General features: G+C 38.3%; 1 protein-coding gene across 2 annotated transcripts in view; it reads right to left on the bottom strand.

The window, feature by feature from the left end:
• Positions 1-392: 392 nt before the first annotated feature.
• The window catches only part of QRFPR (pyroglutamylated RFamide peptide receptor), a 53405-nt gene continuing 28454 nt past the window's right edge, over positions 393-25343 (bottom strand). The window contains exons 2-6 of one of the 2 annotated variants that reach the window (XM_058721486.1): positions 11420-11578; positions 8684-8748; positions 4503-4738; positions 3211-3308; positions 393-2425 (exon numbers count right to left, since the gene is read on the bottom strand). In XM_058721486.1, the coding sequence (XP_058577469.1) occupies positions 2085-2425; positions 3211-3308; positions 4503-4738; positions 8684-8748; positions 11420-11578 (899 nt within the window). In that variant the 3' untranslated portion in view covers positions 393-2084. The remainder of the gene's footprint in view (positions 2426-3210; positions 3309-4502; positions 4739-8683; positions 8749-11419; positions 11579-25343) is intronic. The other variant, XM_058721487.1, reaches the window with a different exon arrangement.

Genomic DNA, 25343 nt, shown 5'->3' with positions numbered 1-25343 from the left:
TATTTTTTTATTTTTTTAAGGTTTACTTATTTATTTGGAGAGACAGAGAGAGCAGGGGAGGGGCAGAGAGAGAGAGAGGGAGAGAGAGAATCCTAAGCAGTCTCCAGCGCAAAGCCCGACCCAGAGCTAGAACTCACAAACTGCGATATCATGACCTGAGCCGAAACCAGGAGTTGGATGCTTAACAGATTGAGCCACCCAGGTGCAGCCAGATGTTTTTTGATCAATCTCTGCAATGTTTAGGAATTTTAAAAATCTCCAACCTTAATAATTAAATGGTTAGTAATAGTGTTGATTGATCCCATCTTCAGTAAGTTATATTTGGAACATATGTACATCAAATTTAGGAAGAGTTATATGGATATCTGCTGATTAAATAAGGATAACCAAAATCAGTGAATATGATTCGTTTTTAATGGTTTAATGATTTAATGATAATTACTGTTTTGCTACAAGATAGCTACTCATAACAGGAGAATGGCACACACACATAATCCATAGTAAGTCCATTTCAACACAAACCAAATCATCAGTTGTCTTCTCTTGACTTTGTTAATTTTCTGTGTCATATTGCCATTTTTTCTTAATACCACACACTGTTTCAGTTGTGTTGCTGTATCCATTTTATCCTGGCACACCTAAAAAGTCAAATGTCTACATTTTGAAAGATCCGAATAGCCTGAGTTCTCTGGTTCCCAAACCTTAAAGCTTTACAAGTGAAATAATACTCTGATAATTCTTGAGCTTCTCTTCCTTTCTCTATTTCCTGGTAGAAAGAATAAGTGCTGCAAAACTGGAGGCAAAAGAAACACTTTAGCCAAGAAGCTGTGAATGGACTTTGGGAATCACAGTTGTTAAAGGGGAAGTGACAGGGCACTGGGATGTGGTCACTGGTTCCATGATATTTGAGGGTAAGAGGAGAAGACTGGAAAGAAGGGAGGTTATGATTAAGGGAGATTGACGTAAGGTAAGGAATATGAGTGGGGAACTCCATTCTTCCTAGCCTTGCTCTCTCGGGGGTCAGTCTTGGGCACAGTAAAATCATGGGCTTGGAGTTAATGCTCTCATCTGCTAACTACATCTAAAAGTCCTTTTATATAAGAACCATTCATCCCACTACTAAAGTAAGGGATTTAAAAATATAAATATTTGAGATAGTTAGATTGGCTTACATATATTACAGCCAGCCTATAAATGAGGATCCCAGAAACATCCTTCTTTTGATTAGAGAAACCAGCTACAAAACAGGCATGGGTGGAAAGCTGGCAGGGTTGAGGGCAACTCTCAGGAAGCAAAAGGGAGCAGAAAGGGGAGGCCTGGAACATGGGGCTGCGATGATGCTTCAGAACCTGAGGGTGCTGTACAGTACAAAGGGCTTTCCTGCTCACATCTCGTTTTCTTCTGGCAGTGACCCTGTGAAGCAGAAGAGGTACCTCACCAGTATACACAGGAAGAAACAGAGGCTTAAAGAGGTTCAGTGGCTTGCCAGTCATCACAGCAGTGGTAGCTGGTAGGGCTAGAAGAAGCTCACACCCGGGCATCTGCCTCTGAATCACATTCATTGGTCATTTTGCGGCTTCGCCATCTTCTTTGACTTGATGATTATTGGACAGACCTCATTTGTAAGAGACTGTATTACCAAGCTTCAACAGCACTGAAAATTACATTACTGTGTTCAACCATTAACTTACTCAAAAAAGAAGGCATAATTTTTAAGTTATTTCCTCAGCTCATTTAGAAATACATAGAAAGTCACATTACATTGACTGCATTAGGGGAAAAATTACCAGGCAAAAACATTTATTTCTATACAAGTTTTTTTTTTAATAATCTACAAGGATAGTTTACTAATTTTTCAAAATTGTCTTTTCATGTATAATGTTATATTTTTATGAAGAAAATGATTTGTTTCCTTCTTTTCCTCATTCTGAGAATAAAAAAAAAATGTCTTCCACCTTTGCTCAAAATAATTTTCTCTTCCAATTAAGCTACAAACAGTCCTAATTATGCAGACATTGTTATAATTAGCGGCCACCACCTAAAGCAGAATTTTCAGAAAGTTCAGAATTGAACAGGGCAAGATGTCATTTGATGTATTTTTTCTCCTCTGATTGTTCACACAATTTGACTTCAATGTTGCCATCACTGAATGCTTCTCCTTTTGTCTCCTCCACTGGGTTCTCTCTCTGGGAAAACACTGCTTTCTTCTGCATCATTGTAATTCCTGAATTTCCATGCCTTCGTGCTGGAGATAAGGTTTCTTTTACTATGCAATAACAAACTGCAGACAAAAAATTTTTTTTGAAGTTTTCGTTCATAAATGCATAAACAATGGGATTACAGATAGAATTGGAAAATCCAATTATTTGCACGATAGCAAAAATCATCTTGATTGTGACATCATCATATTCCTTTTCAAAATTGCCTGAAATAAAAAGTAATAGTCTACAATGTATTATGTTTTCATGAGCATAAAGTAAAATTTCTGTTTATCATATATCTTTACCAAACACTTACACTTGTACAAGTGGTTAAAGGTGTGAAAAATACTCAAGGCAATTTTGGGAAGAGCCAAATTTGTCTGAAGAAAATGTCTTCAGATGTCTGAAGAAAAATGAGCTCTGTGATGAGTTCCCATTCTTAGAGAATCTTGGCTTACAAGCTTAGCCTGGTGCCCAGCTCATATTAAGGAACTTACCGCATTTCGACTTGATTCCAAATGTCATGTAAACTGGGAAGCAGCAGTTACCATTCAAACGTTCACTTGTGTTATAGAAATACAATCTGTATCTGAGAATCATGTTAATTCTCAGATTATCACAGGTAATACACCGGGGGTCTGGCTGAAATCCTAGGTGTTATCAAATTCATGTGGTTCAAGTCAGGATTCTAGATCTAAACAGAGAATGCTCATAGGCCATCACACCTCCTCCATGTTTGAATGGTTTAGGGAGAACAGGGGACAGAGCATAAAAAAAGACTCTCAAAAATGTTTCTGTCCCTTCTGCGATTATTAAAGTTTTGTTCAAAATTGTACATAATTAACCTACCATGTAATGATCTGGTAATCTTGAAAATACAAGAGAAATCCATTAAATGTTTGATATTTGATTACCCAAGGGAGTAGCAACAAATTTTTCAATGATTCATGGTCTAGTCTAGCAAGATATGAACTAGAACTTCTAACAAATGAGAATGAAAAGCACTCACTGTATTCAGTCATCATGTGCACGATGTGGAAAGGTGCCCAGCATAGAGCAAAGAGAGCCACCACTGTCACCATCATAATGACAGCTCGCTTCTTCTTCCTGGACCCACAAGGACACATCGCATTAGTTAACTTCTCCTTGGCAAATTTGTCAAATTGATATCAAAGCTATTAAATAAAGTTTGAGCCTAAATCTCTCAACCATAACTTTTCAAATATTAATAAAGTTCATGATAGGTTAATTGTGGGCTGTTTATCATCTCTTCCCATTGCTATTGCCCTCATTCCCAAATCTCTCATCTTATAAACATCATTATGAAGGATGCTCATTATAGATCTAACACTCTGCTAGATGCTTGGCATGGGTTATGTCATTAATCTTCTCAGTAAGCCATTTGACAGATGCAGAAACTGAGGCACGGAGAAGGTTGAGTAACTTGCAAAGTCAGATGACTAATAAGGGATTTAAACTGTAAGGGCTAGTTTGGACTTAAAGTTAGGCAGCTAAAGTCAAGTGTTTAAGCTCTTATTCATTTTTATGCTGAAGAACACTCTTCTGAGGAAGTGAAGTGGAGAGTGAAATCAGCAATAAGTCCCAAAGAGCTGAAGATCCAGCCCTGGACACTGACAGGGAGGATTTCTTCATACAAACTGGACGCTAGAGGTCGCTGCACACTTGAAGAAATGATAGAATTTCATCTAACCATTAAACTTCTAAGATTTTTGTTTTTGTTTTTAATAGCTGTTCCATGTAGATTATAAAATAAATGATATGGAATACAAGTACTATATCAGTAAATTGTGTTTTAAAATTTTTATTAATGAATATAATCAGAAAAGAAAGCCCTTATTATGATAGTATAGATAATAATAATAAGGTAAATAGCATACTCTGGTCACCAAAGAATTTTCATACAGATTTCATGTATTTCAGCATCATCTGAGGATGGGTATTTATTATTCTCCCTGTCACATGTGAGGAAAGCGGAAGCCTTAGGTGTAAGAATACTTATCTGCACCACGTAACTGCCGTGTGGTAGAGAGGAAAACACCACAGCTCTTCCTAGCATGTCATCCTGACATATCGATGAAAATTCAATAGTTTTCCAAATTGTCTAAATACCTGCTATTCCTAAAATCTCCAAAGTTGAACATCAGCCCATTCTCTGAACATGAATTACAAATGGCACTTGGGCTAAAGTTCCCAAGAATTGGGAGAGCTCTAGCAACTTCCCCCTCAAGCACAACTAATTAAAAGTATTTTAAACGGAGGCGACTGCTTCATTAAACAGACCTGGCTATTTTTGACATTTCTTTTCCGTGAATAGTTCGAAACACTGAGCAGTCCCCCACTCTTTTCTTTATCCAAAGTTCATAACCAATTTTAGTGTACAGGATAAGCATCAGCATAAGAGGCAGGAGGAACAGGATGACAAGGATGAACGTCGTATAGATTTTCTGGTGCACAGGGCTGGCCCACTCTTCCAGACAGCAGACATGCTCCTTTTCATACAAGAAGTCATACTTAATCTTTAACATAAAAGCAAATCAGTTAGAGGAGGCAGAGTCAGTATCAACAGAACAGAAAACAGCCACGTACTGCTATAATGCTGCAGTTTTCAAACCCTCCTGTATTTACTGTGGATCCATATTGCAAATTAGATATGATTTTGATTGTTCGTTTTTGTAAGGTGTCATTTTCTCCACATCATTTCTTACATTCTTAACAGTTCTATACTTCCTTTCTATTTTAAATGGAATTGAGGTCAATAGGCTATTTTTTTAATGTTTCTCAACTTTTTTTTACACTGTAGTCAGAATTTTTTCAATTCGATGAAAGAGCTATACTCTTTGACCAAAGTATGTATGCATACTGTCCAGATGAGGATTATTACTTTTCAGAGGAAGAATACACTAACTACATCAATCAAGGTACATATGAAAAAAAGAAAACATCTTGTAATTGCACACCAGCTAGTTTAATGTTCCATTATTTTGCTTCCTCAATTGTTGAAGAGACAGATTTTGGCAAAGTATCAGCTATCTTTCAGTTCACAGTACTGAAAGATTGCATTTTGTTACTGCTATTTCAGATTGCAATGATCAGGTTGCTTGCAAAGATTTTAGAAAGACAGCTGATAGCTTTAAGATTTGAGATGAATAAGAAATTGGGATTCAAACTATTGTCTATCTACAAATATTCAGACTCAGCTATCAGCCTTTGAGGTAGATATTTTACAGAAATGCAATGTCTCTTTGTTAATACTATTTCTGACAGATGGTTGGGTTCAGAATATTATTAAAAACAATATTAATAACAGTAGCAAATGCTAAGAAGGGACAAACTAAGCAAAGTCATTTATCTGGATAATAAGAATAAAAGTTAGAAAATTTATCAAAACTATTGCCATTTTAGTCACTTCAGAGATTTCCAGATGAAGAATCCCTAGGTCCTAGACATATTTCTGCCTCCATTCCTGCAAATTTTATTGCCAATCTTTAGTCAATTGAATGGGGGAAAAAGCTTTCTGGTATACTTATCAAAGGCAAGAAAATTCAAGTTCTGATCTAGGTGTTATTTACAAATGCAACAAGGGATGAAAACACTTACTGAATAATAATTTCAAGATCCAAACTCCCTGGGAACGGGATATTAAGGTGAAATTCATGCTGACCCCATGTAGGCAGAGCCCACAAATGCCGACGACCATGGGGGCAACATATTGGCACATCTTAAAACACAAAGCTAGACTGATAGTCTCCAAGGGGGTGCATGTTGCCTTGGGAACAAGCAAAGACTTTCTGAGTGCACAGGCACATGGTTTTATGGGAATCAATTTCCGATTGTCTCTTTGCAACCACACAGTTCTCTAAAATTCCACTGCCTAGGGGCGCCTGGGTGGCGCAGTCGGTTAAGCATCCGACTTCAGCCAGGTCACGATCTCGCGGTCCGTGAGTTCGAGCCCCGCGTCAGGCTCTGGGCTGATGGCTCGGAGCCTGGAGCCTGTTTCCGATTCTGTGTCTCCCTCTCTCTCTGCCCCTCCCCCGTTCATGCTCTGTCTCTCTCTGTCCCAAAAATAAATAAAAAACGTTGAAAAAAAAAAAATTAAAAAAAATAAAATAAAATAAAATAAAATTCCACTGCCTAGGGGAAGCCTGAGATTGAGTGTTGTGCTGGCCCTGCACTCCCAGCTCGCTTCTATCTCTCTTCTCCCCATCTACATAAGTCAGATGTCTCACTCAGTCCTACTCTTACTATGAGGCACTAAAAAAGGAGGTGGTTTGAACTACTGATGTCAGTGAAGCCACCGTAATCAAGACACCATAAATCCATGATAGGGTTTTGTGTTTTCCCTATATCAAACATATTTCTATTCTGGCATTAGAAGAAAGGTATTTTGACAGGTGTTGGGATGTTGTGAATTTACATTTTTCATACAGTAAAGAGGCAGAAGTGATGATGACAACTTTAATTTAGCCACCTCTTTGCTTCCATCCCATGAAAATTGTCAAATACATCACTCCTGAGAGAGAGCCCATTGACAGCAAAGCAAAGAGAACCTCAGTGGGTCGAAATGGTAAAGTTGATGGTGTTTTATTTCATCCAGGTGAGAAATTCAGGCTTTATGCATGCTCACACACACTCTCTCTAATAGAATTTAGAAGTGAGAAGGTGGCCATGGGATGCATATTAATAGATTTATTTGATAGGAAAAATGAAATCACACTTTTTCCTGACAGAAAGCAAATCTGATTTAGCTGATTTGTCTGATAGTGAGGACCGACTCTGCCAATTACATATGCATTTCCTAAAAACTAAATGAGTTACATATTCAAAACATATTTAGAGCATATGATAATTTTATTTTAAAAAATAGACAAAACTCTTTGTGTTCTGTGGGCCAGAAATGGGCCCCACAAATGACTACTGGGTTGGGTCACTTGTGAAGCCTCCATCAGTATGGGATACCTGCCGGAATAAGGACAGCCTTAGAGAAAAGACCCAGCCACTTACAGTTGTGTGTGGAAGATACATGAGCAGCCTGCTGGAGCAGCAGTCAGAAGCCTCAGTGGTGTTATCTTTGAAAAACCCATGAATAAGGAATCAATCATGGGCAGCAAAGTCACACACATGTGGGCGATGATACCAGTACACCTGTCCCTTCCTCTCCCCATCCTTAACACCAGCTCCCAAGTTGCCAAGGGCAGCCATTTTCTTGGATGGGAAGAGAGAAAGAGAAACACCCAGTAAGGAAGCAGAGAAGAAGGGAATCACCTCCCCTTTGCATATTGTAGGATTCTAGACCTAAAAACAGTTCAAGCTGAGCTGGGAGACATTTTGTGTTGATTGAGAATATGGATTTATGTGATTGTGACACTGGGCTGGAATTTTAATGACAGAATTAACAAGTTGCTGTGAGTGAAAGTGACCATAGGAATGTTGCTATCTGAATGGCTGAAAGAATTACAGGGCCTGCTCAGAGCTTCATCCACAAAATTTTGTCAAAGTATTGGAAAGTTCTCAGGTCACGTTTTTATAGGTAGCAAGGGATAGAATAAAATTACTTCCAGCTCTCACCTGTGGAGTCCAGCTTATTCAATATACCAATTACATTAAAAAAAAAAAAAAGAAGAAGAAAGAAAGAAAGAAAGAAAGAAAGAAAGAAAGAAAGAAAGAAAAAAAAAATCAAGTCATGTTTTAAATGTACCCTTTCCTGAGGGCTCATTTGCTATCCTTGCCAATCGACATTTACCATCTAGTAAAGTTTCACTTTTGTCTATATCAATTTAAAAAGGTATAAAAGGATACAGTTAAAAAAAATTATCTAGTGATCAACCCACTACTGCCTTTGAAGACTACTGTCTGGGCTAGATCACCGATGCAGGACGTGTATGTATGCCCAATGGGATAAGCTGGGTCATCAAAAACAGCACAGTGTCCCCTTGCTGTGAATAGCCAGACAATGCTAGACCATCAGTTTAAGGTGTGGGGGAAGGGGAGAGATCAGATAAGATGATCCTGTCACACATTCCAATTCAAATTTCAATTTGTCAATGTATGGGAGGCAGAGAAGAAAGGACTTATGAGGGAGAATCAACAAATAAGCAGATGATTGATTACAATTTTTCGATGTGTTTTAAAAATAAAATAAAAATCTAAAGCAACCGTTGAACTCTTAAAATGTAATGAGACACGGGAGGCCACTAGGAAAATATGTTCAGCTGACAGGAAAATGTAGAAAATGACTCTGATAAGTTTTCTTTTAAGCATTAAAGTCTTAACCAAGGAAGAACTAGATAAAACAGAGGGAAAAATCTTAAAACAAATTATTTTATTTCATTTGAAAATTTTTCAGTGAAATAATTGGGGTCACCAGAATTTGCTATAAAGCTCTTGCAGGAAGAAAAATGATTGTAATTGAGAAGGCTGGGGAACATTCAATAATATGATGATCAAGCCAGCCCCGAACCTACCTCAAGGCGTTGTACATGCCACATGGGTGATCCTACGATGACTGCCAGCAGCCAGACCACACCTGCTAAGACATTAAAATCATCAGAATCTGATTCAGTGAGTGAAGCAGAACACATGCATACTTAAGCATAAAGCATATGCTGTAAGCATGAAGACTCCTTATGTGCAATCATCTCTGCCCTAGATCAGTGCAGTGGCTACATGTTCCCACTGCTGCTATTTCTCTGTCCTCAAAATTGTTGCTGGAATAGTCTTCCTGAAACATTTTTAAGTGTTTAATCAAAATCTTTAATAGTGTTGTACTACCTAAAAGATAAAACTTAAACCCTTAACATGATCCCTGAGGTTCTCTCACTTGCCTCTCTCCCCTGTTATATTTCTGTCCACGTTCTTCATTTCCCAGGACTTAACTCAAAAGTCACTGTCTCTAGGAAATCTTTGAAGGCCACCATCATTTCCTGATAGAACTAATTCCCTGTTGGTTCCATTTGCCCTCTAGAGTGGCACCTTTGTTGCCCTTAGTTGTTTCTTTTCAACTTTTCTAAGCTCATTAAGGGCAAACACATGCAATTTATTTTTGTACTTGTTTGTTTCCCTAAACAGGTGAAATTTTCCCAAAAGAAAATTCCTGGCCCTCAGAAGCACCTGCTGTTTGGTTGTCAAACGGATGAATAACTTAAACATGATATTGATCACCCTCTACAATTTCTTCTTAAAATTGAGTACATTTATCTTATGCATCATAATATGAGTATTATTTTCTTATTTACAAAGCAAACATTTGATAAGAAACCAGAATGCTTTTTTCCAAATTTCCTGTCCTTCATGATTTTGTTGACAGAATTGCTTTAATGATGTGTCTTTAGCAAGGAACAAAAGAGAATCAGAACAGACTAGGATGAGGCCATAACCAAGAGACCCACCATCAATTCTGAGAGAAATATCCCAGCTCAAATTCTTCTTATTCTATCTGTATTAGGTACTATTAAGAAAACAGTATATTGCCTTGGATTTCAAGGAACTGGGACTCACTTAAGCCATAACTGGGGTTTATTATAAAGAAATACATGAACTGGCACTGCCTATAGATAGTCATTATTATTCGATGATTCAAGACAGTTCTCAGACTCACAAATCAATCTCTATCCACATCACCATAAACATCTGCTCTAATCTAGTCCAATCATTGATTGTCTCACTATGTAATCTTACATCCAATCACTTTTCCAATTTTAGTAGAAATTCTGGATTCTGAGTCTAATTGACTTAGCTCCTTGCCAATCCTTCTGGATCTACTGCCTGTTCAGGGATAGAAAGGCTGGGATTAGATGAATATTACTGGTGTAAATGAACCTTTGTGGGCAAATAAGTCTAGCAGGTCTCTGATAGTGGGGGCCTGGAGGCAAAGCAGTCTCAGCTAAGAGGTATTTGACCAAAGAGAGACATCAGGCAACACTGTGAAAGCCCCATGGGATGCTGAGCCTTCCTGATTTAAAATCCTTTCTGTCTCCTATGAATTTTTGGAGTAGAAACTGCCTTGACTGCCTGTTATCGACTTTGCCCTCAGATGCTGAGACTCTCTACTTCTCTTTCCTTTTTTAATGACTTTCCTCCTCCATGTATTCCTTTCCTCATCCTCTTTCTACACTGACACACACTTTTCAGATGTTTTGAAGGTGGGAAGATGTCAATTATTAAAAGCCAAGAGGTCTTTGAATTCTTTGTAGGGAGGATGTGACATAAATTTGAAAAGAACTAAAACTAATGAATATTTTCCCCGTTGGTTTATCTATTCACTTATACTATGTTAAATGAGTTTGGCATGGCAAAACCCTTAGGAGTTCTTTCTGTAATTCTACTCTCCCATGCTGGCTAAACTCCTAAAGCAGAAATAAATGTTTACCTATTCCTCTCAAGTGAGATACTAGTAAAAATTGCTCTTTTTGGTTATTGCACTAGTTTTTTCCTCAACCTTTCATTATTTAGCTGTAATACATATGCTACGGCTCTACTTTAAATGGCTCGATTGTAATTATCAAATAGAGAAATGCTTCCATCTTACTGTGCTAGGCTTTAGGACACCACTTCCAGTTTGCCACTTATCAAGAGGTACATGCTCCTCATGTCTTGCTGACTCAGAAATGGTTACATCAACCTGAGGATGCAGGAATGTCTGAAGCAAAATTATGAAGTGGATGGAATCTGTCTTCATCAGGCGCCTCCAGCACTCAGCAAGCACCTAGCGTCCCCATGAGCCCCGCGGCTATTGTGTCCTCAGCACTGGGGCCTCCTCTGAGCAGCACCCTCGTTCTCTACCCATCTAAAAACACCTTTCCTTCCCCCTGTCAAAATCTACTGGCCCTAAGAAGGGCATTTTAGGTTACACGCCTCTTACCTCAGGATGACAGTTTACTAATCTAATAAATGTTAATGTGGTAATGCCATTGAAGGTTATCTTAAATCAACTAAAAGTAGTGCTTAAAAGTTTAAGACTTAAACTGAAGAAGTAAATCTGAGATAAGGAGATTTGAAGTGTGAAGTTAGGACTGAAAGGAGAAAAGGAGTGGAGGTCAAGGTAAAATGGGGAGAGGACTAAAACCCCAAAATTACACCCTGATGCCTACAAGGCTAGACAAGAAGCTACTCGTCCGCTTCATCAATATAGTTCACATTGAAGAAATTCTTTTGTTCTGTACTGAAGAAGAGCATGAGTACTGCCACTGGCACACTCTCACCTAGCATGGTGAAAGCCCTTCTGTTGGTGTATTGCCACTTCATTTTAAAAGGATGCACAAGTCCCTGGTGCCTTTCCACAGCAATGCAGGTCATAGTAAGAATTTCTGTCACGATAGCAGTTGACTGGACAAATGGCAGCATCTTGCAAATGAAGGCACCTGCAGCAAGGAAACAGGACCAGTTAAACATCAAGATAAAAGTTTTATCTGTGTTTTTGTAATTGTTACAGTTGATTAATTCTGAGCCTCTGTTCAAAAGTTTTATGATTATAGTGACATTATAGACTCGAAATAATTGAAAAAGATTGAACAGGCTGATATTATCTTTAAGTTCCTTAATTATAGGTAATTATATATAAGAGGACAATGAGAGGACCAGTTAGTATCTGGTTATTGATAACAGGCAGAAAAAAAATCAATGTGAGCTTTGCTTGAGAAACAACAAAGTCAGCGTGAAGTGGTCTCCTGGTGTCTCAACTACAGGTAGTCATCTTTATGTCTTTCTTTTTGGTTCTTTGTCAAATCACGGAAAAGGAAGAATTCTCACCAAAGACTCAGATTTCTTCTTTTATTTTTTATTCTCCTTTGCCTTTCTGTCCAAGACCTTATGTGTGGATTACATCATTACACTCATAACTGATTTCACTTTCTCTAATGCAAAGATCTCAAATTGGTGGCCCCTGGGCAAGATTTGGTGTGCAAATAGACTTTGCATGATTTACATAATATTTTTTACAATACTTGAATGCATTGCCAGTGTTTTGAAATGTTTAACTATCTGCCTTGCCCCTTCACCATTCATTTGTAACCTTGGTCTAACATTTCTGCTCTTGACTCCATCTTGCTCATTGCTACCAAATTAGTTACTCTGAATTATCAGAGAATCAGAAACTCAGGGAATATGAAGAGTTGTAAGAGACCTCAGAAGGCATGGAGTCCAAGCTCTCACCAAAAACAAAAATCATCTTTTCAGCTTCTCTCATAGATTATCTGCCAAGCTCTGCTTAAATATCTGCAGAAGAGGCTTCCTTCTGGCATACTCCCATCTCAGGCTGATGTGTGGCTTTCCTTTTCTGCTTGGAATGCTTTTCCCCCAGAGAACTCCTCCTCTCTCTTACTCTACCTTTTTTTCCTTAACTTTTTCACTTTCCTAAAGACTACATAATTTACTGATTGGTTTCATTTTCATTAAAAGTTTCCCTATGTCTACCAGAATGTAAACAATCCAAGAGCAAGAATTATCTGTTTTCTTCCCTGATATATTTCAAGCATTTAGAATGGCACAAGGAGGCTCTCAACCAGAATTCACTGAATTGAAGATAATGAGTAACCAGAGGGCTTTTAACCTCTCAAAATGCCTCCATTCAGCTTGGGAGAAAGGCTCTCACTGGAGAAAGTGCTTTTCAGTAGTTCCACCCACTTCCAGTTTCACTTTCTGCTTTCTGAGAGTTTCAGAACTAACCAACTATCTTTTCCAAACATCAGCTCTTCGTATCTTTGAAAGAGCCGTGCCACTCCTAAGTCTTTTCTTTTATAGTTTTTCTAGTTGTTCTTCATTTGACATGTTTTCAAACCTTTCAATTCCTTGGATGCCTTCCATGGACTTTCTTTGGTTTAGTAACTACATGGTCCTGAAGGAAACCCACCATCCCAAGATATGGTCTAGCTAAAGCAGAAACTGAAGGATTATATTGCTTCCTTTCCAATACCTCTCACATTGTTCTGTGACTGTGACTAGAATTTACAACAACTTTCAGTGCTAGGATTTTCAAATAGTTGGCTTCTGTTGCACTTGAAATCAACTTGAAACCAACTGGGTCCATTTAACAGAAAATTATTTTTAATAGAATATTTTTGTCCATCCAATATTGCTGTAACTAAGGCAAAAGACGTATTTAGATATCACTCTAGATACTTCCTTTCCAATCCTTTTGGGAAGCTCCAAATTTCAATCCAAGAGCCAATCACACTCATTTATCCTCTGTTCCAGTTTCCCAAATCCAAACCCTGTTCAAAGTTAAGGCCTTTCCTTGTCTATTAGAGTTGTTTAAATGCTAAGTGCAGAAATTTGCTTTCCATACTAATATATTTCACTGTTTGAATACTGATCATACTATGAATGAATTAAATTACCTTTAATCCTATCTTGGATGTGATACTTGAATAAAGGTAAATGTAAATAAATTATTCATCTGAAAATATCTCCTTTTTTGTTTTTTAAAAAATCTGATAAGAATTTCTTCTACTCTTTCAACCAAGTTGTTTATTAAAAAATAGTTGGATAGGCTGAGGTTAAGAAACACCAGAAGAAACTTTCCATGAGATAAACATGGATTCATTATCAACACAGTTTATGTGTAACTATTCAAAAGTAAGAATTATTATGGTAATGTTTACTGTAGTCTTATCTCATGGTAGTATTATCCATCCTAAATATATTCATTGTGTCTATAATAATAGCATGGGATATTGGTCAACTGATTCCCTGTTTCTAGGATACGCTCTGATCCTGATTCTTCTGATCTTTTTCTTAGCCACTCTGAGTCTCAATTTCATCATTTGTAAAAAGGGATTAATAACACCCATCTGTCACAGGACTTGTGGGTGTACTGATGTGATTATAAAATCATATAAATGCCCATCACAGGATGTGTTCTTTAATAAATGGAAGCCGTTTTATCATCAAAAAGAATTGGGGTAATTTGGTACATTTAGAGCTAATAGATTCTTTGTGGATACATTCTAAACTACCATCAAAGGGCATCTAGTTTTATAACATTTCCCAAATCAAGATATGCAGCTCAAAACACTCAAATGATTTGCTCATGTCTAAACAGCTGTCTATTGACAGATGAGGGCCTGTGCTCAGGTCGTCTGACTCCAATTCTTTCTACTATGTCATCCTCACTTAACACATCCATGTTATGTGGCAGTTTTCTTGTCTCATAAATCATCTGTTTAATAATCCACTTGAGAATCTCGCACCGGGTTGTCGTAGTTCTATAATCTGTCATCTTACCCTTTTAATGCATCCAGACAGCATTTGCCCAACTCATTGCTTCTGACATTTCTTCAATGTTTTAAGAAATTACTGGCTGTGTGTTCTTGATCACATTGCCAAGTTTCTTCAGTGTTATGGTATGGTATTTATCCAGGCTGAAGATTTGAGTTCTTTTAAAAATAGGTAGATGTTCAGGTGTCCTGTGTGGCTCAGTCAGTTGAGCATCTCACTTGGGCACAGGTCATGATCTCACGGTCTGTGAATTCGAGCCCCGCGTCAGGCTGTGTGCTGACAGCTCAGAGCCTGGATCCTGCTTAAGATTCTGTGTCTCTCTCTCTCTCTCTGCCCCTCTCCCATTCATGCTCTGTCTCTGTCTCTTTCAAAAATAAACATTAATTTTTTTTTTTAAATAGATAGATGCTCTTTTGCTATCCATTCACTTATCTTGGACCTTTATTTTTCATTCTAAACATCGTTGGTATGCTCTTTTTAAATTTGGAGATCATTTTTCAAGGTCTAGAAGACTAAAGCAAAAAAGGCACTGAAGATTTTTTTTTTTCTGTCGTCCATTAAATTTCCTACCCTTGTTCTGGTACTCTCTCTGATGACTCTTCAGTCAGCTTGTTCTACACTTTAGATTCCCTAGTGTAAAATTTATAGGTCTGAGCTACTTTGGAAGAATGTGTCCTTTGCAACATGTCTTCCTAACAGTGGCAATTTGAAACTGAAATAATCCTAGAATTCCCTATATAGGGCACTGCTTTCTTGGAATGTCCTTCCTTTTTTCTTTATGGGATTACCTGATTTTAATATCAGATTGTGTTTGTTTAAGCCTGCCTGGAATTCCTATTTCTCATATTTTTATTATCCACCATCCACCTGCATTTCCTAACAGCAACACAATATCCTCTAGTGTATAAACTCTACCGTATGTGGGCAGGTTAGGTAAGAAGTCCTGCTATAGAAGACAAAGAATTCTCACAATCTATCAGCTTCCAGTGTTCCAAATTTACTTCAATTCTTTTAATATGTTGAAAGAACACATTGAAGGTGGAAGGGGGGTCGAGGTGGTGCAATCCTGTGCTCACCAGATCTTGAGTGTTAACAGACCACAGCTTAGTTACCGCTTTTGACCTCTGAGTACCCTCAGTTCCTCTGTTACAGACCCATTCCTCAAGCTTCACACTGATCCTTGAGCCTCCCACATCCTTCCAGTACCTTCCCTTCTCTTAAGCCACTTAGCTATCAACAGTTGCTTGTAACTGAGTAAATTTATTTGATATACTCCATTTTTATTATCATTTCTTTAGAAGATGGATTTCCCAAAATGTAGACTACTCTGATCAATGTTCTTTCTGTGTGTATTGCTAACTCTAAAATAACACAGTCGGATCCTACTATTACGGTTTTTCCATTGCTGCTTCTATTTCTACTATGTGTGACTCCTGCATAAGAAACTACAAGTCTCCTTTGACTACTAGATTAAGAAGAAATGTTTTTGTTTACTATTTATTGCCTTCTATTTCCAACCTTGACTTATTTATACAACTTTATTTTCCAGAACAAGAACTCTTGTGTTCTGACAGAATGGTACCCACTCTGTCTATTCAATCCTGCCCTCACTTCCCACCATGCATAATATTGGTCTTAGTGGTTCAAATGGAAACAAGACCTCATTATTTCTCAAACTGGTGCTTGGAAATTGAAAACATTTGGCCAGTATTTATTTTCATCCTAGTGTAATGGTGAGTTTAACAATGACCAAAGTGGAAAGGCAGAGTAAAAAGAACAGGGTATTTATATGTAGAAAAGATTAAAACATTCTTTTATTAGTTTAGAAACTGGTACAATGAAGTATAATTGCATGAAAGTATCTAATGATAGCCATTCTCTGAAGAATCTGTTCCAAGGTTAGTAAAACAAAAGCAAAACAAAACAAATAAAAAATGTGAATAGACATATACAGATTATATTACCAAAAAAAAGGCTACTTTATATAACCACTATTTGAAACAATGGTTTAACGCATTATAAAACAATCTGGAAAAATCTGGCATTATAATTACCTTAATTTTCTGTACCAAAACAAGCCATATTGAAACAATTGATACATTCTGCCCCAATATAGCTTGTGAGTTTCTGGCTTTGTCCAATATGTTTCTTAAGCAACTGTTAATGAGCAAATTTACCAAATCCTGAAACATATCAGATAGTAGGAAAGTGAGGAACAAATGAAATAGAGTCAAAATCAGAATTGTTATGCAAGCTGTGGCTGATAACCACAAAAGACTAGAACCATGGAAGGTCCTCCCAGAGATGAGCCAGGCTCATTCAGTATCCCACAGAGCTCTGTATTTCTGCAGGGGTTCCCAAGCAGCTGCCAATAAGGAAGAGAGGCATGTCCAAAGCAGGAAGGGAGAAGAGGTTCTAAGCTCTGACCCTACCTTATCTGGAGCAGCTCCAACTGCATCTAGTTTAATTTGATGAGGTTCCAGCACACAAGTCATCTGCAATTTTAAAGAAGTTATAAAACCCTTAAGTGGTCTTATACAGTACCCTAGAATATTCTGCCTACTTAAAGCATACAAACTGAAGAGGAGAATAGTTGCTAAATATCTGAAAAGAGATGTGTTGCCTATCCCTCCTAGGATCTTGGCCCTTCTGATATTTATTCCTATTTAGCATGAGACTATGACAAAGCACTCTAGTTATTATTTTAAGACCTATGAAGTGTCCACTAACACTGCATTTGTGTAGCAGGATAGAACTTAGCCCAAGAGAAAGAAAGCTTGGTTTGGGGCAAAGGAGAAACCTAGGAGGAAGCAGAAGGAGCCTTAGCTCTTGCAGAGTGGAGGGAAAGACAGAAGAGCCCTACAGCTACCGGGTGCCAAGAGAAAAATTGGTAGAGAGGTTGCCATAGGAAACAGATAGAAGTTGAGCCATTTTTCTCCAGAATTGTTGCTCGACTTAGGGAAGGAGACAGAAACTGCCCAGCTGGCTCTGAGAGGAGGCACGTTTCAGTCCACTTGAGCTGCTATGACAACATACCACAGACTAGTTGGCTTATAAACAAGAGAAATTTATTTCTCACAGTCTAGAGGCTGGAGATATGAGATTAGGGTGCCAGTATGGGTGGGTGAGGACCTCTTCCAGGTCATAGACTTCTTGTATCCTTACTTGGTGAAATGGGTTAGGGAGCTCTGTGGGAGCTCTTTCATAAGAACACCAATTGCATTCATGAGGGCTCTACCCTCTCCACCTAAGCACCTCTCAAAGGCTCCACATTTTTTTTTATTTTTATTTTTTTAAATTTTTTTTAACGTTTATTTATTTTTGAGACAGAGAGAGACAGAGCATGAATGGGGGAGGGTCAGAGAAAGGGAGACAGAATCCGAAACAGGCTCCAGGCTCTGAGCTGTCAGCACAGAGCCCAACGCGGGGCTCAAACCCACCGACCGCGAGATCATGACCTGAGCCGAAGTCGGCCGCCCAACCAACTGAGCCACCCAGGCGCCCCTCAAAGGCTCCACATTTTAAAACCATCACAATGGACAATAGGATTTCAACATATAAACTTGGGGTGGGCACAAACACACAGACCATAGCAAGGCACTTCCCCTAAGTGGAACGGAAGAGAAACCAGATGAAATGAAACACTGCTGGACCCTGTCTAGATTACAAGAGAGTGAGAGTTGTATCCAGCAAGGAGAGGTGTTGTGATGATTACATTTATGTCAACTTATATATACTGATTCATAAGTTTTGGCCAATTGTTCCAACTGTTGGAATTCATCAATAGTTTATTCCTTTGTATTGCTTAGCAATATTCCCCAGTTTGTTTCATCATTCATCCATTGAAAAATATCTGGGTTATTTCAGTTTTTTACTACTACAAATACAGCAGTTATGAATATTTGTGTACAGGCTTTGGTGTGAACATAAGTTTTCATTTTTCTGGGATAAATGCCCAAGAATGTCATTACCTGGTTGTGTGGTAATTGCATGTTTACATTTATAAGAAACTGTCAAACTATTTTCCAGAGTGGCTGTATCATTTTACATTTCTGTTGGCAATGTATGAATGACTCATTTCTTCATATTCTTGTTAATATTTAGTGTCATTTCTTTAAATTTTAATCATTCTGATAGCTGTATAGTGATATCTTGTGGGGTTTTTTTTTATTTCTCCAATTTCTAATAATGCCAAACATCTTCTCATGTTTCTTTGCCATCTGTATATTCCCTGAGATAAAATGTCTCCTCATATCTTTTACTATCCATTTTCTATTAGAATTATCTTTTTATTGCTGAGTTTTAAGAGTGTTTATATGATATAGATGCTAGTCCTTTGTCAGACGTATGATACATGCTTTATAAGAATTTTCTCCCAGTCTGTAACTTATCTCCTCATCTCTTCACTTATCTTTCACAGAGTAAGCATTTAATTTTGATGAGGCGAGTTTCCCAAATTTTCCTATTATGCATTGTGCTTTTGGTGTCTGTTAAGAAGTCCTGGAGATTTTCTCATGAGTTTTTTTCTATAAGTTTTAAAGGTTTGCATTTACCTTTAAGTCTGTGATCCATTTTGAGTACATTTTTGTATAAAGTGGGGTTTTTAAGCTAAGGAGTTTTTGTTTGCTTTATTTCTTTTGGACTATGAAAATCGATTGCCCCAGCAATAATCGTTGAACAGGTAGTTCTTCCTCCTTTGAAATGTACCTTCGTCAAAAACAGTTGAGATATTTGTGTACATATATTTTTGAATTCTCTGTTCTATTCTATTCATCTAGATCTATCTCTCTGCCAATACTGTGTCTTGATTACTTCACCTACATAGGAAGCTTTAATATTCTGTAAAGGGAATACTCCCACTGCATTCTTTTTTTTTTTTTTTTTGTCAAGATTACCTTAGCTCTTCTAGGTCCTGTATCTATTGATATATATTTTAGAATAAGTTTTCCAAAGCATATTGTTTTCAAAACTCCTTGAAGGGATTTTGATAGAAATTACATTAGACCTATTGATCAATTTGGGGAGAATTGGCATCTTTGATATGTTAAAGTTTTCCAATCCATGAACACAGTATATCTCTCCATATACTTATGTATTCTCTGACTTCATCAGCATTTTGTAATTTTCAGCACATAGGACCTGTATGTTTTTGGCTCACAGCATATCTAAGTACGTATTTCATTTTCTTTAGAGCAATTATAAAGAGCATGATATTTTTCATTTCAGCTTCTGAATGTTACTTGTTAATATGTAGAAATACTGTTGTATTTTGTGCAGTGATCTGGTATACTGTGACCTTGCTGAATTCAATTATAGGAGATTTTTGTAGATTCCTAGAGATTTTCTATGTAGAAAATAATGTCATTTGCAGATAAAGGTAGTATTATTTCTTCCTTTCCAAACTGCATGTCTTTTATTTTCTTTCTTTGTCTCCCTGCAGTGGCTGGAATTTTGAGTGCTATGTTACATAAGAATGATGAGAGCAAACATCCTTGCCCTGTTCCTGATTTTAGAACAAAAGTATTCAGTCTTTTACCATTAAGTATGTTATTAGCTGTAGGCTTTTTACATTGTCTTTATTAAGTTGAGGAAGTTTATTACTAACTTGCTGAGAATTTTATCATGAATAGTGCTAGATTTTGCCAAATTTTTTTTTTCTGTGCCAATTGCTATGATTATATGGTTTTTCTTCTTTAGCTAATTATATTGATTAGCTATGGTGGATTACATGGATTATTTTAATCAACTTTAATACTGAGTCAGTCTTACATACCTAGATAAATTGCACTTGATCATTCTTTTTATATGTTGTTGGATTCTGTCTGTAATGTATTAAGGATTTTTGTATCTAAGTTCATAAAAGACAGTAGACTGCAGTTTTCTTTTTATTGTACTGTCTTTGTTTGGTTTATTAGAGTAATAAGGACCTCATGAAATGAATTAGTAATTCTTCCTTCTGTTTAAATTTTCTGGAAGAATTTATGTAAAATTAGTGTTAATTTAAATGTTTCATAGAATTCTCCAGTGTAAATATCTGGGCCTGGATATTTCTTTTGGAGAGATTTTTCAGTTGCAAAGTAAATTTCTTCTTCTCTTTCTTTTAAAAAATGTCTTTTAAATCACAGAATTATGAGCAAATTGTTTAAAGTCAGAAGGGCTATAATGAAAACGAATAGGTCTCTGCCCACCCTTGCTCATCTGCTGTTCTAGTTCCCAACACCTACTTGTTTTTAATTCTTCTACCAAGTACCTTTACATCTCCAAACTAATTGCTTTATATAGCCTTTTCTTCATTTACTGATTTTACTGATATCTATTGACTTTCTTCGAGGATAGATGGGCTTTTGGTTCATTTTTACCACCTCTCACTCCTGCTTCTCTCCACAGCTTTTAATTTTCTTAGAATTATAACACTCCCTTCAATAACTTCTTTGGAAAGGTTTTGGGAGATTATTTCCTAAATTCTTGAGTGGAGTCTTCTCTATCTTAGGCCCATAAAGTAATATACTTAAACCCCTATTCATTGGCCTATCAACTTCCAACAGCTTATCTTGTCCCCTACTTTGTAAGATAATGATACCCCACCTCCTTCCTCCTTTGCTTCCTTTCTTCTTCCTTCAAACTTCTATCAGCTCACGTTTGCATTTACTTTATCAACACGGATAGCTTTCCATTCTGTTTCATAGCCATATTAAATCTTCTTCACTTGACCTATATTATAATTATAAAAGATTAAAACTATAAATAGCATTTTCATTATTTTATAATGGCAAAGCCAACATGTATGTTCTAAATACATTTCTCTTCCTCTGATTTTATAATCATGATCCTTGTTAACTTATTCAATGCTCTAAAGTATGCCATATTTTAATGTGCTTTATATTTGGGCCATAATTTTCTTCTAGAGTATTTTTGCTTATTATTTTTTCCAGGTATTTTTTTATTGTATTTTTTTCTAGTTGGAAGAAGAAACACGTACCTTCTTCAACATAGTCTAGTGGTTTAGAGTATGAGGTCTGGAATTACTGCCTGGATTTGGATCCTGGAACTACTACTACTTAACTGTGTGACCTAAAGCAAATTATCTTACTTCTCTGTGTCTTGGGTTTTCTTATTTTTAAATGTAGATGATGATAATAGTACTTGTCTCACATAGCTGTAAGAGGATTCAGTGAATGGGATGTCTGGGTGGCTCAGTCAGTTAAGCATCTGACTTCAGCTCAGGTTATAATCTCACACTCCATGAGTTCGAGCCCGGGTCATAATCTCACCCTCTGTGAGTTCGAGCCCCCCGTAGGGCTGTGTGCTGTCAGGTCAGAGCCGGGAGGTTGCTTTGGATTCTGTGTCTCCTTCTCTCTCTGCCCCTCCCCCACCCACGCTCTGTCTCTATCAAAAAATGAATAAATGTTAAAAAAATTAAAAAAAGGAAGATGGCGGCGTAGGAGGACGCTGGGCTCACCGCGCGTCCTGCTGATCACTTAGATTCCACCTACACCTGCCTAAATAACCCAGAAAACCACCAGAGGATTAGCAGAAAGGAGTCTCCAGAGCCAAGCGCAGACGAGAGGCCCACGGAAGAGGGTAGGAAGGGCGGCGAGGCGGTGCGCGCTCCACGGACTGGCGGGAGGGAGCCGGGGCGGAGGGGCAGCCTGCCGGCCAAGCGGAGCCCCCGAGTCTGGCTGGCAAAAGCGGAGGGGCCGGACGGACTGTGTTCCGACAGCAAGCGCGACTTAGCGTCTGGGAGGTCATAAGTTAACAGCTCTGCTCAGAAAGCGGGAAGGCTGGAGGACAAAGGGAGGGAGAGCTGCTGAGCCCCCGGACGACAGAGCTCAGCTTGGCGGGGAACAAAGGCGCTCGCCAGGGCCATCTCCCTCACCCATCCCCAGCCAAACTCCCAAAAGGAACCAGTCCCTGCCAGGGAACTTGCTCGCTCCGAGCAAACACCCATCTCTGTGCTTCTGTGGAGCCAAACCTCCGGCAGTGGATCTGACTCCCTCCCACTGCCACAGGGCCCCTCCTGAAGTGGATCACCTAAGGAGAAGCAAGCTAAGCCTGTCCCTCCTGCCCCCGTGTACCTTGCCTACCCACCCCAGCTAATACGCCAGATCCTCAGCACCACAAGCCTGGCAGTGTGCAAGTAGCCCAGGCGGCCACACCACCCCACAGTGAATCCCGCCCCTAGGAGAGGGGAAGAGAAGGCACACACCAGTCTGACTGTGGCCCCAGCAGTGCGCTGGGGGCAGACATCAGGTCTGACTGCGGCCCCGCCCACCAACTCCAGTTATACACCACAGCACAGGGGAAGTGCCCTGCAGGTCCTCACCACTCCAGGGACTATCCAAAATGACCAAACGGAAGAATTCCCCTCAGAAGAATCTCCAGGAAATAACAACAGCTAATGAACTGATCAAAAAGGATTTAAATAATATAACAGAAAGTGAATTTAGAATAATAGTCATAAAATTAATCGCTGGGCTTGAAAACAGTATACAGGACAGCAGAGAATCTCTTGCCACAGAGATCAAGGGACTAAGGAACAGTCACGAGGAGCGAAAAACGCTTTAAACGAAATGCAAAACAAAATGGAAACCACGACGGCTCAGATTGAAGAGGCAGAGGAGAGAATAGGTGAACTAGAAGATAAAGTTATGGAGAAAGAGGAAGCTGAGAGAAAGAGAGATAAAAAAAATCCAGGAGTATGAGGGGAAAATTAGAGAACTAAGTGATACACTAAAAAGAAATAATATACGCATAATTGGTATCCCAGAGGAGGAAGAGAGAGGGAAAGGTGCTGAAGGGGTACTTGAAGAAATTACAGCTGAGAACTTCCCTGAACTGGGGAAGGAAAAAGGCATTGAAATCCAAGAGGCACAGAGAACTCCCTTCAGACGTAACTTGAATCGATCTTCTGCACGACATATCATAGTGAAACTGGCAAAATACAAGGATAAAGAGAAAATTCTGAAAGCAGCAAGGGATAAACGTGCCCTCACATATAAAGGGAGACCTATAAGACTCGTGACTGATCTCTCCTTTGAAACTTGGCAGGCCAGAAAGGCTTGGCACGATATCTTCAGTGTGCTGAACAGAAAAAATATGCAGCCGAGAATCCTTTATCCAGCAAGTCTGTCATTTAGAATAGAAGGAGAGATAAAGGTCTTCCCAAACAAACAAAAACTGAAGGAATTTGTCACCACCAAACCAGCCCTACAAGAGATCCTAAGGGGGATCCTGTGAGACAAAGTACCAGAGACATCACTACAAGCATAAAACATACAGACATCACAATGACTCTAAACCCGTATCTTTCTATAATAACACTGAATGTAAATGGATTAAATGCGCCAACCAAAAGACATAGGGTATCAGAATGGATAAAAAAACAAGACCCATCTATTTGCTGTCTACAAGAGACTCATTTTAGATCTGAGGACACCTTTAGATTGAGAGTGAGGGGATGGAGAACTATTTATCATGCTACTGGAAGCCAAAAGAAAGCTGGAGTAGCCATACTTATATCAGACAAACTAGACTTTAAATTAAAGGCTGTAACAAGAGATGAAGAAGGGCATTATATAATAATTACAGTGTCTATCCATCAGGAAGAGCTAACAATTATAAATGTCTATGCGCCAAATACCGGAGCCCCCAGATATATAAAACAGTTACTCATAAACATAAGCAACCTTATTGATAAGAATGTGGTCATTGCAGGGGACTTTAACACACCACTTACAGAAATGGATAGATCATCTAGACACACAGTCAATAAAGAAACAAGGGCCCTGAATGATACATTGGATCAGATGGACTTGACAGATCTATTTAGAACTCTGCATCCCAAAGCAACAGAATATACTTTCTTCTCGAGTGCACATGGAACATTCTCCAAGATAGATCATATACTGGGTCACAAAACAGCCCTTCATAAGTTTACAAGAATTGAAATTATACCATGCATACTTTCAGACCACAATGCTATGAAGCTTGAAATCAACCACAGGAAAAAGTCTGGAAAACCTGCAAAAGCATGGAGGTTAAAGAACACCCTACTAACGAATGAGTGGTCAACCAGGCAATTAGAGAAGAAATTAAAAAATATATGGAAACAAACGAAAATGAAAATACAACAATCCAAACGCTTTGGGACGCAGCGAAGGCAGTCCTGAGAGGAAAATACATTGCAATCCAGGCCTATCTCAAGAAACAAGAAAAATCCCAAATACAAAATCTAACAGCACACCTAAAGGAAATAGAAGCAGAACAGCAAAGGCAGCCTAAACCCAGCAGAAGAAGAGAAATAATAAAGATCAGAGCAGAAATAAACAATATAGAATCTAAAAAAACGGTAGAGCAGATCAACAAAACCAAGAGTTGGTTTTTTGAAAAAATAAACAAAATTGACAAACCTCTAGCCAGGCTTCTCAAAAAGAAAAGGGAGATAACCCAAATAGATAAAATCATGAATGAAAATGGAATGATTACAACCAATCTCTCAGAGATACAAACAATTATCAGGGAATACTAAGAAAAATTATATGCCAACAAATTGGACAACCTGGAAGAAATGGACAAATTCCTAAACACCCACACTCTTCCAAAACTCAATCAGGAGGAAATAGAAAGCTTGAACAGACCCATAACCAGCGAAGAAATTGAATCGGTTATCAAAAATCTCCCAACAAATAAGAGTCCAGGACCAGATGGCTTCCCAGGGGAGTTCTACCAGACGTTTAGAGCAGAGATAATACCTATCCTTCTCAAGCTATTCCAAGAAATAGAAAGGGAAGGAAAACTTCCAGACTCATTCTATGAAGCCAGTATTCCTTTGATTCCTAAACCAGACAGAGACCCAGTAAAAAAAGAGAACTACAGGCCAATATCTCTGATGAATATGGATGCAAAAATTCT

The sequence above is a fragment of the Neofelis nebulosa genome, chromosome 3 (assembly GCF_028018385.1).
Source record: "Neofelis nebulosa isolate mNeoNeb1 chromosome 3, mNeoNeb1.pri, whole genome shotgun sequence".
Classification (NCBI taxonomy): domain Eukaryota; kingdom Metazoa; phylum Chordata; class Mammalia; order Carnivora; family Felidae; genus Neofelis; species Neofelis nebulosa.
Note: the sequence above shows the minus strand (reverse complement) of the source record. Positions and strands in the feature narration are given on the sequence as shown.